At 34.5% G+C, this 18,713-nt stretch overlaps 1 protein-coding gene across 2 annotated transcripts in view; it reads right to left on the bottom strand.

The window, feature by feature from the left end:
- DIAPH2 (diaphanous related formin 2) overlaps window positions 1–18,713 on the bottom strand; it is a gene marked incomplete at both ends in the record, with an annotated part of 850,504 nt that overhangs the window by 554,401 nt on the left and 277,390 nt on the right. For both annotated transcript variants that reach the window (XM_080719289.1, XM_080719290.1), the window contains one exon: window positions 17,272–17,386. In XM_080719289.1, coding sequence (XP_080575415.1) covers window positions 17,272–17,386 — 115 coding nt within the window. The remainder of the gene's footprint in view (window positions 1–17,271; window positions 17,387–18,713) is intronic.

The raw sequence follows: 18,713 nt of genomic DNA, 5'->3' as shown, positions 1-18,713 counted from the left end.
ATTATTTATATCACGACTGTATCAAAGTTCAATTTTATAACCTTATTTTTGTGATTCAAATTTAAAATATTTCATGCAAATCCTCTAATCTGACCCTAATTCAAAAGTGAAATTATATAAAATTTGATGGGAAAACCTATGATGGGCATTAAATAGAATGATCTTTTAAATCATCAGGTACTTTTCATACAAAAAAAAACTAAAAATGACATAGCACAATTTAAATTTAATAATTAACTTGACAAAAATATAATTAAATTAAGCTTTCTACAATATTTTAAGTGGTTTATACATTTTAATACATTTTTAAAGCAATCTACTCATAATAGTATATAAAAAGGATTTTGATAAGCTGACATATTGATTCCTTTCATTCAAAATACATGCTGTCATGCCTTCAACCGCTAATACCTCTTAGCAGGCATTTTGTAATGACCTTGGAACTCAAAACCCAACACTTCAAAAGACTTTTTTAGAAAGCATTAATATTTACGTTATAGGCATAATCATGTAACTTAGATACTTAAATTACAGCATTTGTGGGGGCTTATGAACTGAGGACTTCAGGGAGTCTCATAAAGTTTATGGATAAAAACCTAACCTAATAGTCCCTTTTTTTTTTAAGTAAAGATCAATGGTATGGAATAATGATCAAAGATATATAAAAAAGAGACATGGTAATACTACCTTAGGATCCTCATCCTTTAACATAATAATATAAATTTGCAAAAAGAGACTTAGCTTTCTCATAAAGAATTTCTGAAAGGCATCCTATAGAGCAGTTTTCATAGCAAAGGGCTTTTGTTAAGAGTAAACAAAGGGTTAAAACAACAGTAATTTCTACTAGAGTGTTTCATGCTCTGTACAAACTGTAAATGTCACCTTTAAGATGCAATTCTGAAATAAATGCACTTAGATGCTAAGATTGAATGATACTGTTCAGAATCAGAAGGTCTGAGATACAGAAGTAAGGATGTTCTGGAAATTCAGCCAGAGTTTGTCTTCAGCCCAGACGAACTATCTCCCCCGGAGTGATAGCCACCCTAGCTTCTGGATAAGCTTTACATGTGCCAGGAAATATAACACAGCAGAGGAATGGGGCAGTGGTTCCCATTATACATACTTCATAAATATAGAAAATAAATATAGATTACCATTTCTGTAACTGGCATCATGTGAAGGAACTGGAAGCTGGCAGTGTATATAGTAATTTAGAACACTGATTTCAAATTAACCTCTGTTCTCTTTTCCTCTTGTGACTTTGGGGAAAGTCACTTAATCTCCCTGTGGCCTAGTTATCTCTTCTATATAATTGGAGAAAATAACACTATCTTACAGATTTTCTTTCATGGGGATTAATAGAGTAAATAATGTAAAATGTTCAGAAGAACGTGTAGTAACAAGTGCTTTGTGAATCAATCTCTTTATGTTTATCCATTCTAAGATAAAAATCTAAAGTTCTGGAGGATATGCACATTTCTGGGTAGCAGCTGCCTCGCAGCTAATGAATATAGAGTACTTTTAACCAACATGCAACAGAATATTTACAGACCAAAGGGAATCTGGCAGAGTTTCATGAATTCATTCATTTTACATAAATTTATTGCAATTCAGACCACATCAATCCAAAGGTGTTGGAATCTGGCCAAAGATACCACTGATGTTTCAAGTTAAAATTAATGGAGAATGGAGACTTAAGGCGATCTTCACAAAAGAAAGTCATATAACTTAACACCCTAAACAGCACACGCCCATAGCAATTCTTATAACCATGAAGGAATTCTTCATTATATTATTATAATATAATAACATGAATTATTATAAGTGGATTTCTTGTAATAAATGACCTATAACAAAATCATGTTCTGATAATAGACCTGTATAGCAAATTTCCCAAAGGTCTGCAGTCCAGTTTTTCTCTGCTGACAAAAGGTACCAATTATTTGTGAGAAACATCTCTAAACAATCCCTAGATAGACATCTGGCTACAGAATGATTTTTCTCACGATTTCCTTGCTCCTACCCCTAGACCTCTAGTCTAAGAGAACACAAATAAGTCTGAGATAAAGATATTAAATTTTTTTTAAATCCCGTGAAAACTTTCAATTACTTTCCCCCTCCTCATATATACCAATTTCCACATAAACCTCTCTTAAAAGAGATTAACTGAGAATAGCTATATATATCACATAAATGCTAACCATTTATAATCACTTGCAAAATTCATAAAGATCAGAGCAAACTCTTCAGACTACTACTTATTAGGTTCTAACTAAGGTCCACTGTAATTAAACTAATTTATTAGTAATAATTCTCAAGCAAGTACTATGCAATACATAAACGTTGAAGAAAATTTTAATCTTCCCACCAAGGAGATTGATAATGGTATCTTTGGAAACATTATTAAATATGAAAGAGCTGATAATAATAAATAATTGGCTTGATGTCTCTGAGGGTACAAGGATATGGAGACTATTACCGAAACAAAGTGAAAATGTCAGCAATTTAATACTAAGACCTTGCTGCAAAGGCTTTGCGTAAACTGTTCTCTCGCTCTTATTAAACTTTAGGTAAAATATATTTAGCTATAGCTTAGAACATAACTTAAAGCAAGACTGATTATATATTCTTATACTTGATCTAGGAAGGTACTAACTTTAAACAGTACTTTCAAAAGTCTTTAATAAACAAATTAAAGATAACCAGAGTCTGAAAGTGTTCTCAAAACACTGCTATTACAGAAAAAAAAAAACACTATCAGATCGGGCCCACTATAAAAAGGCATCATAAAATAGTTGACAATTTTAGTTGTCTTTATCATCATATAAGCCCCCCGTGGCCAATGGTTTAAATTGATTCGAGCACCACACCAATACCGTCAAGGGTTATGAGTTCAATGACTACTGAGTCAATTAGCTTTGTTCTGCACAATGGGCATGCACTCTGCACCTAGACCCATGTCATCACAACTTTCCTTTTTTATGTTTTTTTTTTTTTTTGCTTTTGTTTTTTTGTTGGTACTGGGGTTCCTGGAAGCCCTTCTACCTCCGGGCTACACTCCCAGACCTATTTTTACATTTTTTTTATTTGGAAACAGGGTCTCCTAAGCCAGCGCACTCGGCTGGCTTCGAACCTGCGCGATCCTCCTGACTCTGTCTCCCAAGCGAGGGGATTACAAGCGTGCGCCACCATGCCCGGCCCCCTTTTTATGTTTTTATTGATGCATTGTAATTATATATGTTAATAAGGTACAAGATGCACATTGAAACTTTCACTGGGTACAGGAAGCAATGGGCACAAACATGCAATAATGAATTTAAAAATCAGTACTAATGGAAACCAACACAGCATTGAGGCCTATTAGTTACAGTGCGTATCATCATCATCACCTATTGATGGCAGTCACTATTAGCACACCATATCACTTTTCAGGAGGAAAACTGCCTGATCTCATAGGTTAGATATATAAGTGAATTTGTTAAAATATGGTGATTGGAAGTCTAAGTGAATTTTTTAAAATATGGTGATTGGAAGTCTTTTTGGAAAGAGTAAAAAAAAAAGCCCTAAGGCATTCCTAAGCTAAATTATACCTTACTATGAAGTATTCCAAAATTGCTAGACTTGCCTTCCAAAACTCTGTCTCAAATCAAAGAAATGTCCTATGATTCCACCATTGTATGTGATAAGGTTATTCCATAAACTAAAGACACCAAGTGCTGTGTACAGGTATATTTCTATCACTCTGAGCCTCATTATGACATAATTACAGTTCATCAGTTAAAGAATATTAAATAAAATAAAATAATATACATTTATCCTGAAAAATAAGTTGTATCTATAAACTATAACACAAAGATCATCCAAGTTGCATACACATTAACATTTAATAATACGATTAATAATTAAAATTAAATTAAAATTCTTAAAATTTTCAGCATTGAGAAAACAAAAATATGTAAAACAGAATCTAAATTAAAATGCCAATAATTAGCGAGGATGTGATCTGATGCTTCAAGAGCAAATAGTAAGTAAAACCTAAGAGAGGAATGATAGCATCTATATTATTGCTGTTAACAGAACAAAAGGTACCTAATCACACGAGCGTCTCTTTTCAAAGAAAATTACAAATATGCTAATAGCATCACATGTTATAGAGTAGTTAACTTTTGTTGCCTTTATTGAAAGCAATTACATGCTAGAAAACAACACCGTTCTTCACACATTGCCAGGAGCATGTTATCAGTCTATTCTTATCGCATGAATCCAGACACAGTCAACTCACAGCACACCACTCTAATGGAGGAAATATTGATAATTCACAATAATTATACTTGCCATTTGAATATATAACGCATTTTTGCTTAGGCTCTTATAACATTAATTTATATTAAAAACTGTGTTCCTTAAGCCCATATCAACAGATGGCCAGGAACATAAGGAAATGGCGTTGGGAGGAAGGGAGAACTCAGAGGAGCGCTACTAACTGCCCATGAGAAGCCAAGGCAGACCACACACGCATAGAGAACTTAGCCACGGGTGGCCAGTAGCTCAAATATTTTTCCATTCTTTCTACATTACTTTAAATTGAGAGACATGTCTGAACATACTGCAAACAATTGAGTGTGCAAATTGATTCTTTCAGCTCAGTCTCTTTATGGGTCTATTTTTAACAGGACCAATTAACAGAAATGTACTAATACCCTACATCATTTGGGTTGGCAAGAGAAGGTACTTCGAAGGACAAGAATTCACAGATAATTTATTCTTGTCCTGTAGAACAGAGAAGAGGGTCTTGAACTAAGGGTTCTGATAATGGAGCTTTAATGGGTCCAGTTATATGGTAGGGAAATACAGAATAAAAGTAAGAGCCTGTAGATGGAGGCTTATAGCTAATCCAGTTTATTTCCATGTCTGTGTTCAGGTAGTGTGTATTACCAATGGCATGTAGTAGGCAGAGCAATGGCGTGTAATATGCAGGATATTGGCTTAGCCTCCTTTAGCTTGATTTCTTCCTCTACTTTGCTCATTTGCAAAATGGCTACCAAAAAAGGACCTACTACAGACGGTAAGAAACAGTTACGTGAAATAATCCATGTAAAACTCTTCACAAACAACCCGACATGCAGTAAGTGAACTACAAATATTAACACAATGATTGAAAGTATTACTTTTGTTAAGAATCTACAATATATATATATATATATATATATATATATATATATCTTCATTCTCACAAATACTTCTTATATTCTTTTTCACAGTTGTTTAACAGATATAATAAAAATTAACATCAATCCAGGCATGGTACCATGCCACATATTAAAAATTTAATGAAAAAAATATACATAATAAAAAAGATATATGGACTTTTTGGAACTGGCGATTGAACCCAGGAATATTCTACTTCTGAGGTACACTCCCAGTCTTATTTTTTATTCTTTATTCTGAAACAGGGTCTCACTGAGTTGCAAAGAGCCTCGCTAAGTACCTGAGGCTGTCCTAAAATCATGATCCTCCTTTCTCAGCCTCTGAAATGCTGGGATTACAAGTGTGCACCACCCTACCTGACTAATATATGGATTTTTTAAACATGTCCAAATTTTGTGAAAAGTATTAAAATCTCTGAAATGCTGGGATTACAAGTGTGCACCACCCTACCTGACTAATATATGGATTTTTTAAACATGTCCAAATTTTGTGAAAAGTATTAAAATTAAAAACAGCCCACATAAGTGAATTACTAAGTTCCAGAAACATAATTAAGCAAACTAACATTAGTATACTATCACAATTAGATCCAAAAATTCAGAATTGCAGCATTCTGGTAATCAGTAATAATAAATATCTTCATAACAACATAAATAAATATGTATATATACAAATATATAAATGAAAGAAAACATATAGAGAGACATGCACATATATAAATGCACATATCTCACTGACTAATCTACTATGGAAAGACACGCTGAGTTCTTACCATATAGATTAGCACCCATTCTTTGCCTTGGTCCTATGAAACAAAATATAATTTGCAATTCATTTGTGTGTTAGCCGAGCAGCATTATTCTTGCCAGAAACTGTGGCATATGCTGGGGAAAGTAAAGTAAACAAAATGGCCATGCTTCTTCCTGACTGCAAGCAGGTCAGTGTATAACAAAAGACATGAGAGAGTTAAGACAATGATCATATAGAGGCCAAAGGAAGAACTGGCAAGCGCGTTCAGGAGGAAGTCGTAGATTTTTCTAACAGCCTCTGTGCCAGAAGCAAGAGTTCGGTCCAAGTACAATTAGGGGCAGTGAAAAGGTAAATGGCATGAGAAAAGTTTCAGTGACTTCCTGAAGACAACTGGTAATCAATCAGTGCAATGTTCCAAACGCGGGTGAGCGATGATCACAACGCAACACCACTCAAGGCACAGGCCAGTTGGGGTTCTTCTGAAGTCAAGGAGGAAAGCCATGTGGACAAGATAGCACTTGTACTTCCTGAGAAATCATACTATATATAGTTACATGGTGGGCCATGGTAGGCAACTTGCAAAACTGCTCCCAAATGACCCCTGGCCTCCTGGTATTCATCCCCTGTAGTGAATGATTTCGTTGTGTGTGTGTGTGTGTGTGTGTGTGTGTGTGTGTGAGAGAGAGAGAGAGAGAGAGAGAGAGAGAGCGAGCGAGCGAGCGAGCGCGCGAGCTCACAGACATATGAGCATGGGACCTGGTTACTTGCTTCTCGTGGTGATCTTGGCCTCAAAAGACTTTGGCTTCCTTACTGCTTTCATTCAAACTTTCCCCCTTCACCGTTGGTAACCAAACTGTCTTCTGTGATGTAACCTATTAAAAGGCCCACAAGGAAGGGACCTGGGGCCCTCCCTCTGCTAGCAAAGAGCCAGTGGGGACCACAGCCCTCAAATCAATAGCCCTGGAGTAACTAAATCCTGCCAGAAACCACACATGTAAGTTTAGCAACAAATTAGTCCCGAGACAGGCCTTCAGATGAGATGACCATGACAAATATTTTATATGAAGCCTTATGAGGGACCTTGAAGTCAACGGAGACCGAGAACTCCACTGAACTCCCCAAGAATGCTGGTATTGTGAGAAAATATAGGTGTATTTGTTTGGTTTGGTTTTTTTGGTCATTTGCTTTTAGTGTGTTTTATAAGAGGCAAATAATACAATTATAATTAGTATATGAATATGATATTAATGTTTCTTTTAATTACAAATGTACTTATTAGTAGAAAAGTAATATAATTGTGAATATAATTTAAAACAATAAACAAAATATATTAAAATAATATAATAAAATATATTAATAATATAATAATATTTATTTACAAAATGAATTACAAAGAAGAAAATTCATTGGTGCTATGAAACAAAATATGCATTCGGCCATGGCATAATGTCTACACATTGGTTTTGTTTCTTATTGTATTTTTTCCTTTCTTCTCCTATTTCTTTTGTTATTGGTGTAGTCATACATCTTAATGGGTACGAGATCAGAGATGCATACATGTACACATCAGTCATTTTGTTTTGCTTTAGTTTGTCGATTTGGACCTGATACATGCTTGGCAATTGCTCTATCACTGGGCAACAACCTCAGCCCTTAATGTGCGTTCTCACCGGCTAAATTTGGGGGTAATTTGTGAGAGAACTATAAACAATGAATATTATCTACAACAATAAAATGAAAAGCTAAAATTATTTTACCATCATAGTCATACACAATGTTAATCTGATTTCAAGTATACTCCTGAAAACAAAGAGAACAGATTTTTAAGTTATAATGTAGGACTTCTTGAGTTATTTCCTGTATAGCAATAAAAGGGAACATAATAATAAATATTATTTCACTCAACTGAGATACCTACCTTACAAGATGTTAAGCATGGCTTTGGAATAATATTAATGATGATAAGAATATGGATATGCATAGTTTAAGATTCCAGAAAACTAACTAATGAGCACATATTTCTTAACAAGATTAGAGAAACAGTTAAATTTACTCTCACCAACAAGGACTAATTGATGAAAGAAATTACTCACACATGACACATCACAATACTTAACTAGATTTGAGCTTCTTAAAATTAAATGTATTTTATAGATCCAAGAAACTTCTCACTGCTCTATTTTGCAAGCTCTAAGATGGGACTGTTGTAACTGCCACTTATATAGTTATAACACAGCAAAATCTTCATAGTTTTATATTAGAATGTTAAATATTTCTATTGGATTTCAACATAAATAATTTCTATCTGTCACTATAAAGCTAATGCAGTGAACAATGATTCCAAATATTAATGAGAATTTGAGTTCTTTGCAAATTCTATAAAGTAACTATTGCTGTGCTTAAACTGTGCTTAGAAAGCCAAACGTGAAGCTCTGGGTGGTTCTACACATTTCTTATCCAAGTCCTTGGGAGGCTGAGACAGGAGGATCAGAGATTTGAAGCCAGCCTCAGCAAGTTAGAAGACCTTCAGCAACACAGTGAGAACCTGTGTCCAAGTAAAAAATGCAAATGAGTGTGGGTGTAGCTTGGAGGTAGCATGCCCCCAGGGTTCAACACCCAGCAACACACACGCAGAACAAAGAAAGCAAGCCAAAACTGTAGAACAGAGGAAGTCGCACTAAGTCACAGCTCAGACGGATAATATTAAAATAACACAAAATATCTCTGATGTCATGAATCCAGCTTCAGAAGCATCTAAATGAAGAAATGATTTCATTACTTTATGCATCGCCATGTGTATTAATATGTCATAACCAAGTGCCTAATGATACAAAGGGCGTACTCCTTAGTTCATTATTAGAAGAGACGAACCACAAGTCATTGCACTGTTTTACCAGTGATCAATTCCATGTAGAAAATGCCAAAAAAAAAGTCCCAGAATGAAGAGACCTGCCAGGCATGGTGGGACCCTGTTTCAAAATAATAAATAAAATAGAACTGAGGGTGAGGGTGTAGCTCAGAGGTAGAATGCCACTGTATCAGCAAAGAAAGAGCAAGAAGAAAGAAAGAAAGAAAGAAAGAAAGAAAGAAAGAAAGAAAGAAAGAAAGAAAGAAGGAAAGAAAGAAGGAAAGAAAGAAAGAAAGAAAGGCAGCCTGCCTGCCTTATTCCCTTCTTGTCTTTGGTTTTTGGCTCTCAAGTCTTCAGTGCCAGTGTTAATAGGATTATACGTTTCACAAGATCATACAATATATGTAAAATGACATCATTAACTATATGAAAAGTGGCTTAACTATGCAACAAAACACACAAATTACTAAAGGCATAAAAGCCATTAAACCATTGCTACAGCACAGAGAAGTGATCAGGAAAAAACCTGGGCTCAAATCCCATTTTTGCCACTTATGGCCATATAAACTAGATAGATTGCCTAATCTCACCTAGCCTCAGTTTCCTTACATATAAAACAGTACTAAAATACCTAGGGCCGTCCTGCATTAAGTACAAATGTGTCCCTGTTCCCAGATCACTTTATCTATATTTGTTTATACGGTCTTCAATCTGTCAGTCTTTACCTTGTTTCATCTGCCATGCCCATGATGGTGGATAAGTCCATGGAGATATCAAGTGGAAGCATTTTTAGTCAGCTTTCTTTTACTATAATAAAATATCTGAGGTAATCAACTTTAAAAAATAAAACTAAATAAGATAAAATACCTAGGGCCGGTATGAGGACTAAATGAATTCAGAATTTAAATTACTTACCACAGCTCTTGGGACATATTAAATGCTTTGTCAATGTGTTCTTGTTACTATCGTGCCTTTCATTTATTATTGTTAGATGCTGTGAATAGAAGTACTACTATCACCGCACCATTGCCAATACAAAGACAGTCATTTTGAAACCTTCTAGCTTAGAAGGCAAGAGATGCTCCGTCTCATTTGCTCTCTACACTTGGCTACTTATAATTAAATGATAGTATGTAGATGGTATGTATCTCTGGCTCAAAAATTCCTTGTTTCCTCTTTAACATAAAGGAAGAGTTTACTTGATGCTAGAGAATGTAAACTGGAAATGAATGCATATGTCATCCTACGTTAAAACAGAAACTATTCAAAATTAATAAACTTTAGTAAGGTGGCAAAGATAATCAGTTTATCCTCTGAAATTCAAAGAATGAGCCAATTGTGGCGAGGCATTCCTGTAATCCCCGTACTTAGGAGGCTGAGACAAGAGGATTGCAGGTTTGAAGTCAGCGTCAGCAACTTAGGGAAGCTCTCAGCAACTTAGCAAGACTGTTTCCAAATGAAAATAAAACAAGGCTGGGAGCAGAGCACAAAGGTAGAAAGCCTCTGGGGTCTACTCTTGGTACCAAAAAATTCAAAGAATGTAATATATAATAAAATGATGAAATTATGCACAGGTACTATAATGGATTGCATGGTTATGACCCCCCTAATATTAGTACCCTAATAAAAGGGTATGAGAACACAGGGAAAAGACATCTTCTTATGATTTTCAGTGCCTTGATTTTGGTCTTCCTAGCCTCTAGAACTATGAGAAATAATTTCTCCTGTTTATAAGCTACTCCATTTATATTATTTTGCTATGGCAGCCCAAACTAAGACTGCTAAATGAGATTTTTAGTTTGCTGTCTGAAAGAATTAAGCTTTTTTTGTTTGTTCCCTTTTATATTAAAGCTTACACTATAGAAGCATGCATGTCTTGTCATTAACATGACAAATTATTTGGTAGGACATCAACTCTCTGTGGACACTTTAGCACCATCATAAAAGGGGTGTACACTCTGAGACTGACATCTCATTATTTTTCAAGTCAATTCTAAGAATTTCTATATTATAATGACAGAGATGAATTAGATTTTAGCCATCTTTTGTCTTTTCATTACTTCACTAAATATAGAAGACTGTACAGAGCAATCAAGCAAGGGTTGGTATCTTTAGAAACAACCCGCTGATTATAGGACTAAGAAACACAATTTAAAATATAATCCTAGAGAAAAAGTGCTTTTGCCTACATGTATTTTCAAAGGCAGCTCCACTATAATCCTGAAGCTATGCCCAATATTTCAAGCTTTGCACAATGACATTTATATGCATTTGAAATATTTATTAACACCTCAATTTCTGTTATTATTAAAGCTAAATTGCACTGTAGACATATATTATTGAAGAAGCTAAATTTTATTAACCTCTTATGTTTATTTCTTATATTTCCTCCAAGCAACATTAAAGCCAAAGAAAGTGCTTACAACTTCTACACACACTATCTTAGTTCTTCCTGAAGCCTCTAGAGAACCCTAGAAATTCTAATTAGAATTAGCAGTTATAAGCTACATATTTTCTTATTATTTTGAATTTAGTTAATATTAACCATCATTACTTTCTTATATAATATCACTATTATCTATAATTGCTACAGATTTTCAAAGGAAAAGGACACTAGCATTATAGTCTTGACTACATGTCTTCAAATGTCAAAATGAATAATAAAATACAACTGGAAAACATGTAAAAAACAATTACATATATGGTCATATTTAAAAAAATAACAGGATATTCTCCAGCTGCTGCTGCCTCTATCTCTACACACACACACACACACACACACACACACACACACACATGCATGCAAATGCACACGTACACACATGAATTAGATTTTACCATTCTTTTGTCATATTGTTCATTCACTAAGTATAGAAGAATATATATTTCTTAATCCAGAGAGCATTTCAAAATAGATCTTTTCATAGGGTATCATGATAGTCTATATGAAGAACCTAAATATCATAAGCATGAGAACATGGGATTGGGAAACTAGAAGAGGTTTTAAAAATGAAGATTAAGAATTCCCACTAGTCAGGGCATCACAGTATCTTGCCTAGCTTACTGCTATTTATTAACAACCAATGATGTATCACCTATCTATAAGTTCTATCACCTATCTAGCCACCAAATGCTTTCTATTGGGCTAATGACCAAATTGCCATGTCTTTAATGCTTAAAAAATAAAACTCAAATCCTCCAGTGTGAATGAAGTTCTCCTTACAACCTTCACCCCAAGTCTGTTGACTCCACATTCCCAACTCATCAGGATCCTGCCTGTGCTTTCAAGATAGTGTGGGCTTCTCCCTTCCCACTGTTAGATTAATGGAAGGCCATATGCCTCAAGCTATCTCTAAAATTTGAGTTCCTACTTAAGGAACCAAAACCTAATCTAGAAATATATATATATGCACATCTGCGTTTCAGCTAATCAAAAGCAGCCAACCTTCAGCCAAATAACCAAGCTTCAGCCAATCACAGGCAACCAAATGTTTATATCATGTAAAAATATGGCAAAGGCCTAGCTGTGGTCAATGAGTGGATTTCGCTCCTTTCCTCCCATTGCTCAACCTATAAAAGCTCACTGTTCTCACTGTTGGTTCTGAATGCTGCATAATTCATGGATAGTTCTTTGCTCATATTATCTCTATTAAACCTAATTTCCCTAAAAAATCTCTATCACTTCGTTAATGACATTCTCTTCCTACAATTGTTTTTCCTTTTATTCCCTATTGAAAATAGACTTAAAAATCAGGGCCAGCTCAAATGATACCACCTCTTGGATCTCTAGTTGTCCTACCCCAAATTAACTATTTCTACTTTGTGGCCTCATGGTCTCTTAAAAAAATTAAACATTTACCCTAACTTGACTAAATGTAGTATGTATCTTCCCACCTCCTCCACTAGATTGTGAATTTCCTGATACACAAAAGCCTATGCATTTCTTTCCCTCCTACTTAGTACAGTATTTTGCACATAGTAGGTACTCTATGAACCAGCTAAAATGAAATGAAAACTCAATCTCTCCTCAAACAGAAATTATCTGTTCTTAATAGAATATTTAAATTAATTTTCCCTAAAACTCTAAAAATAAGTCATTTAAATAGTATAATTTCAGGGTATTTTCACATATTAAATATTTACACATTTAAATATTATACATGTCAGAATGAGTATATTTTCAAGCTCCCTTTCTATTAGCAATTCTAAACTACGTTAAATTTTTAAACATTTTCTTGAAAACACAGATTAGTGATATTTTACAGTGCATGTAGTGAGTACAGAGACATGAAATCTCTAATACCCACTGGAAGAACCAGGAAATGTTTTCAAAGATTTGGCAACACTGAGTCTAAGAACTTCTGAAATAGGTTTGAGTGTGCATTCCTGAATGCAGGTGAGTTGCCTGCAATGCGCAGCAGAAAAGGGGGGAAAGTGGTGCCCTCGAGCTAGAGAAGCCAGACTAGTGCACTTCAAGGCTGCTAGAGCCACAGCCTCTTGCTGACTTACTGAGCCTGACAGCTACTGACCAAATTATGAATCAAGGCCCTGCAAGGCACAAGGAGCCTCAGCTATTACAGGAAGACCAGTGAATAGTTACTGAGTGTTATCATGAAAATCCATTTGGGCTGTGCTCTGTATGTCTAAAGTATTCTACGATGTTGAACTGACCCCTTAAATGTCCCTTCAGTAATAAATATTAGTAAACGTATTGGTAATGGAAGGTGGCCATATCCAGATGTGCACTAAATATTCAGAATGATGAAAGGAGGAATGATGCCACATGGAAAATTTGGGGAATTGAAGCAAGGAGGAATGGAAATGCAGCATTCATAACAGTGAGTGCATGGAAAGCTTTATATGATTTCTGTTTGGTTTTCCTTTGGTTAGCCTGGGTTTTAGCAAATTCAATAGACATTGCTTCTATTGTGGCTGATTAGCTCTACAGAGTGCTATACAGATGACCAAAAAAATTCCCTCATTGTATCCAGTGCCAATGACTAAAACACCAACAATATACAAACATAAAAATGGCCCCCCTTGGGTAGAAGTGAAATAATATTCATTAAGTCCTCCTAGATACCAAGCACTATACTGGGTACTTTAAATATATAACCTTATTTAATTCTCACAACACTACTAGGTAAGCATTAGTCTACTCATTTTATGGATGAGAACATTCAGAGACTGAAGACACAAGCGTCACAGCCTGAATGCAATTATGTGTGACTATTTCCTCTGGCTTTTTCCACTATACCCAACTACCTGAGAAACTACTGAGATGAGTTTTAGAGTTACTTCTCTGTCTATAACTTGTGGTTGTTTTCATTTGTAAAATAGTCTGTGCTTAATCATTTCTATGTCCCAGGCTGATTCTAGAATTCTGTGAAATCTATGTTTCTACAGAACTCAATATAAATCAATCAATAAGCAAAAGAGCAACCACTCAATAAAAGAAATGTATAAAAAACCAGAGGTGGAAGTTCACAGAAGAAGAAAGTTACAAATCGCCTATGAGCAGAAGAAAAACTGCTCAATCAATATCAGTCCTATCTTAGGAAAAATTGTAACCCAATAGCTGGGCGTGATGGTGCATGCTTGTAATCCCAGCGCTTGGGTGGCTGAGAAGGGAAGATCTCAAGTTTGCAGTCAGCCTCAGCTACTTAGTGAGGCCTTCCTCAACTTAGTGAGACCCTATTTCAAAAGAAAAAATAAAAATGAGCTTGTGGTGTACCTCAGAGGCAGAATGCTCCTGGATTCAACCCCCAGTACCAAAAGAAAAATTGTAGCCCAATGACACCCGATAGGCTAAGGCTGTCCAGAAGAACCCATAGATTGCATTCCTTACCTAAAATGCTGTGGACCAGATATATTTCAGATTCCAGACTTATTTTTCAAATTTTGGAATATCTTCATATAAAGTATCTTAATGATAGTAATGATAGGACCCAAATTTAAAGAAATTCACTTATGTTTCATATATAGCTTATATATGTAACTGGAGGTTGTGTTCTGCAGTGTTTTAGTTTGCCTGCAATCTGCCATAGGAGGCCATATGTTCTATTTGCCACATGTGGCATCATATTGACACCCCAAAAGTTTCAGATTGGGGAGCACTGCTGGCTTCCAATTAGGGATATTTAACGTGTATTCATATACATTCTCATTAACACTCTAAATGGACAAAAGCAAGTCATTTATTTCAAAATTTGAAATGTAGAAGACATTTTATTCAGGAGGTTATCTCCTAAAGATTTTCCTATAGTCTCTGTAAGCACACAAAAACATTTGTGAGAACATACTTGCCACAGCATGTTTCAAAATAGTCCAAAAGTGGAACTAAGCTACATACCATTAGCAGGGGACTAGTTAAATGTACAAAGATAGGCATCTCAAAGGAGATTATATTATGTAGTATGTAGAAAGTATATGACAAAAATATGTAAGCTTGTATAGAAATATCTATAAGCATAATTAGTGAAAACAGAAAGAAATAAAAAGTTAAGTACCTTGTGTTTCTAGAGCTACAGACTATTTTTCTAGGAAACAATGTGGAAAATAGGTAATATTGCCTTTCTTTCAGGAAGAAGGTTTAAGGCTAGGATTTAAGAGAAATTTAATTTTCATCACTTTATTTATTTATTTATTTATTTATTTATTTATTTATTGTACTAGGGATTGAATCCAGGGATATTCTACTTCTGAGCTACACCCCTAGCCATATATATATATCACCTATAACCCCAGTATTTGGGAAGCCTGGAAAGGAGGATCCCAGGTTCAAGGCCAGCCTTAGCAATGTTGCGGGACAGTCAGCAACCTAAGTCAGACTCTGTTTCAAAAGTTAAAAACTAAAAAATTCTGTGGGTATAGCTCTAAGGTAGAATATGCCTTAAGTTAAATCCCCAGTGTGTATGTATACACACACATTTTTATGTATATACATAAAATATATATATATATAGTGTGTATATATATACACATACATACCAATGGCTGACAAGAATTTCTTTGCATTAAATTTCTTCACAATAATAACCCTAGTTTTCTGTGTATGTGTGAACTATAGTCTATAAAGGGCAACAAATACCCTATACGCATGTCCAGTAATTTTTTGCAAAAATTACTAAAAAGAATTTTCATATCTCTCTTTGACTTTTCCAAACTTCATATTCTAGGGCATTTATTGACAAATGGACAAATCATGTAATAAGTGCTAAATCCAAAGTCACAAGAGTATAGAATATTTCCATTTCAAAGTGATAAAAACTCATTCAGACATAAAAATTACTCTGGGTAGTCAGGTGTGGTGGTGCACACCAATAATCCCAGTATTTGGCAGGCTGAACAAGAAGGATCACAGGCTCACGGACAGCGTCAGCAACTTAGTGAGACCCTGTTTCCAAATAAGATATAAAATAGGACTGGGAGTAAAGCCCGGAGGTAGAAAGCCCCTGGGTTCCACCCCCAGTACCACCAAAAATAAATAAATAAATAAATAAATAAATAAATAAATAAATAAATAAATAAATAAATATAGGGCTGGAGGTATACCTCACTGGAAATAGAGCACCACAGATTTCATTCCTCAGTACCAAAAAAAAAAAAACAATGGTTAATAGAATTAACGCTTCTATAATAACTGTGAAAAAGACTCTAGATATTAATTCGCCATCACAGGAATAGATGGCAAAATTTTCCTCCCATTTTGTAGGATTATGAAATAGATAAGATGAAACAAAATACACAAATATGGACATACAATGATTAATTATGAGATTGAGAAGTTTTCTGGGTAATACCAAAATTGTGTGTATAATACACAGGAGGTTAAGGATCTAATCTATTATCAAATCAGTAAATATCTTACTGTATAACACATTTGGGAATTAATCCAGAAAATCCACCCATAAAAGAAACTGAGATTCCCTAGGAAACCAAATTGATAAGTAATAAAACTGTAAGAGGAAAGACTATTTAAGCCCTATGATGCCAATCTTATTCCAATTTCATGAAAAGTTCTTAGGCATTATTAGTTGGTTAAATTATTTTCTTTTACATGGTAAATCAAAAAGTTTATCTCCTCTGCTCCTCAGGAAAAAATATCAATTTAGCAATTTTATATGTAAAATTGTACATATACATACATATACAAAAACACAAAAATAACACTGATATTTTCAGATAAACAGTAATATATTCACAAAACAAAGTTCAGAGGAAAAAGAGCTTTCTTTCCTTAGATACTGGGTAAAATGTAATTAGTATATCAATCTTTTTTATGATTAACTGTGTCCTATGTGGGAAAATTATATATATACATAATTATGTATAGATTTGTATTTATATGTAATGTTTATATATTTATATAATACACACACTCACACACTACTAGATATCTTTAGCACAGCGTTGAATTTCGATATATCTAAATCGGAAATTTACATTTAAAAAATAAAATGTACCTTTCATCTGGGTAGCAAAATTCAGGGCCAGCTTTGCAAAGAGATCTGCATTCTCAAACTTATCTTCTTTTACTTTTAACCAGAAACAGTTTTCAGATATGTCTTTGGGTTCAATCTGAAACAAAATGTTAAAGTTTCTAAATTATTATAAGTTTCTAAATTATTACATCACATTTAACATATCAAAGAGCTCATTTTTATCAAGTTTGCATGACAATTCCTGTATTCATCTACCACTAAATCAATTCTAGGATCTATCAAAGAAACACACTTCAAGTACATATTTACAGAGAAACTCTCAAAATTCCATTGGTGTGCAAAAAAGGGACACGACAGCAGTAGTCCACATAGCAAATTACACTCAAAACTTTTTCTACTGAAAAGAACCTTAGAAGTAATTTAGTATACTGAGTAAGTTGAAGGCAAAAATCGTAATAATAGCTCATACATACCACCTTCTACTGTGTCAGGGACTGATTTAAGTTATTTGCATAGATTAACTCATCTAATCCACCCAATAATCCTTCAAGTAAAGACCTATTATTATCTCCATGATAAAGGCAAGGAAACATGTCCAGAAAGTTTAAGTAGCTGTTCAAACTAGTAAACAGCCTTGCGAAGATTTAAACCCAAGAAGTCCAGTTCTAGTAGCGTGTGCTCCTAACTACTACAAACCCGAAATTAAGAACACAAACTTTTAGCACATGTTGATGCCTTGATATGTAAATACTATTACAATGTATGCTAAATTAGAACACATATCATTACATTTATATACAATATATATGAACCAATAGTTACAGATTCTACAATTTCGTAGACTGTACCTAATTACAACTAACTATATTTTACATCTCTATACACCACTTTTATTGTGATGAACAAAGCATTAGGCATATGCTTATTTTTTTCATTACTGTCTTTAGTTTGCCTGGATATGCTTAGTTTTCTTTTCTTTTTTTTTTTTTTTTTTTTTTTTTTGCGGTACTGGGATGGAACCCAGGGGCATTGTACCTCCAAGCTACACCTCCAGCCCTATTTTTTAGTCTTTTTAGTTTTGAAACACAGTCTCCCTTCGTTGCGAAGGGCCTCGCTAAGTAGCTGAGGCTGTCCATGAACCAGGACCCTCCAGTCTTCGCCTCCCAAATGCTGGGATTACAAAACCCTGAGCCACGATGACTTCCTACACAGACACTGTCACGTATCACTTTAAATATGTTCCTGAGCCTGAAGTGATGAGGACTGCAAGGATCCTTGAAGAGGCATAGTATTTGATAATAGTAACAAAACAAAATAACATTTCAAAGAAAACTTTTGCATACATCATAACATATATTATAGCACTATTGAATACTGTCACTTATTTCACACTATCTGGAAGTGAATTATTTTAATATAACAATTTTAAATAATATTAATAATTATTTTCTAGGAGGAAAACT

Source organism: Muscardinus avellanarius (assembly GCF_963383645.1).
Source record: "Muscardinus avellanarius genome assembly, chromosome: X".
NCBI classification, from domain to species: domain Eukaryota; kingdom Metazoa; phylum Chordata; class Mammalia; order Rodentia; family Gliridae; genus Muscardinus; species Muscardinus avellanarius.
The sequence above is the reverse complement of the archived record's forward strand: the minus strand, read 5'-3'. Positions and strand labels throughout refer to the sequence as shown.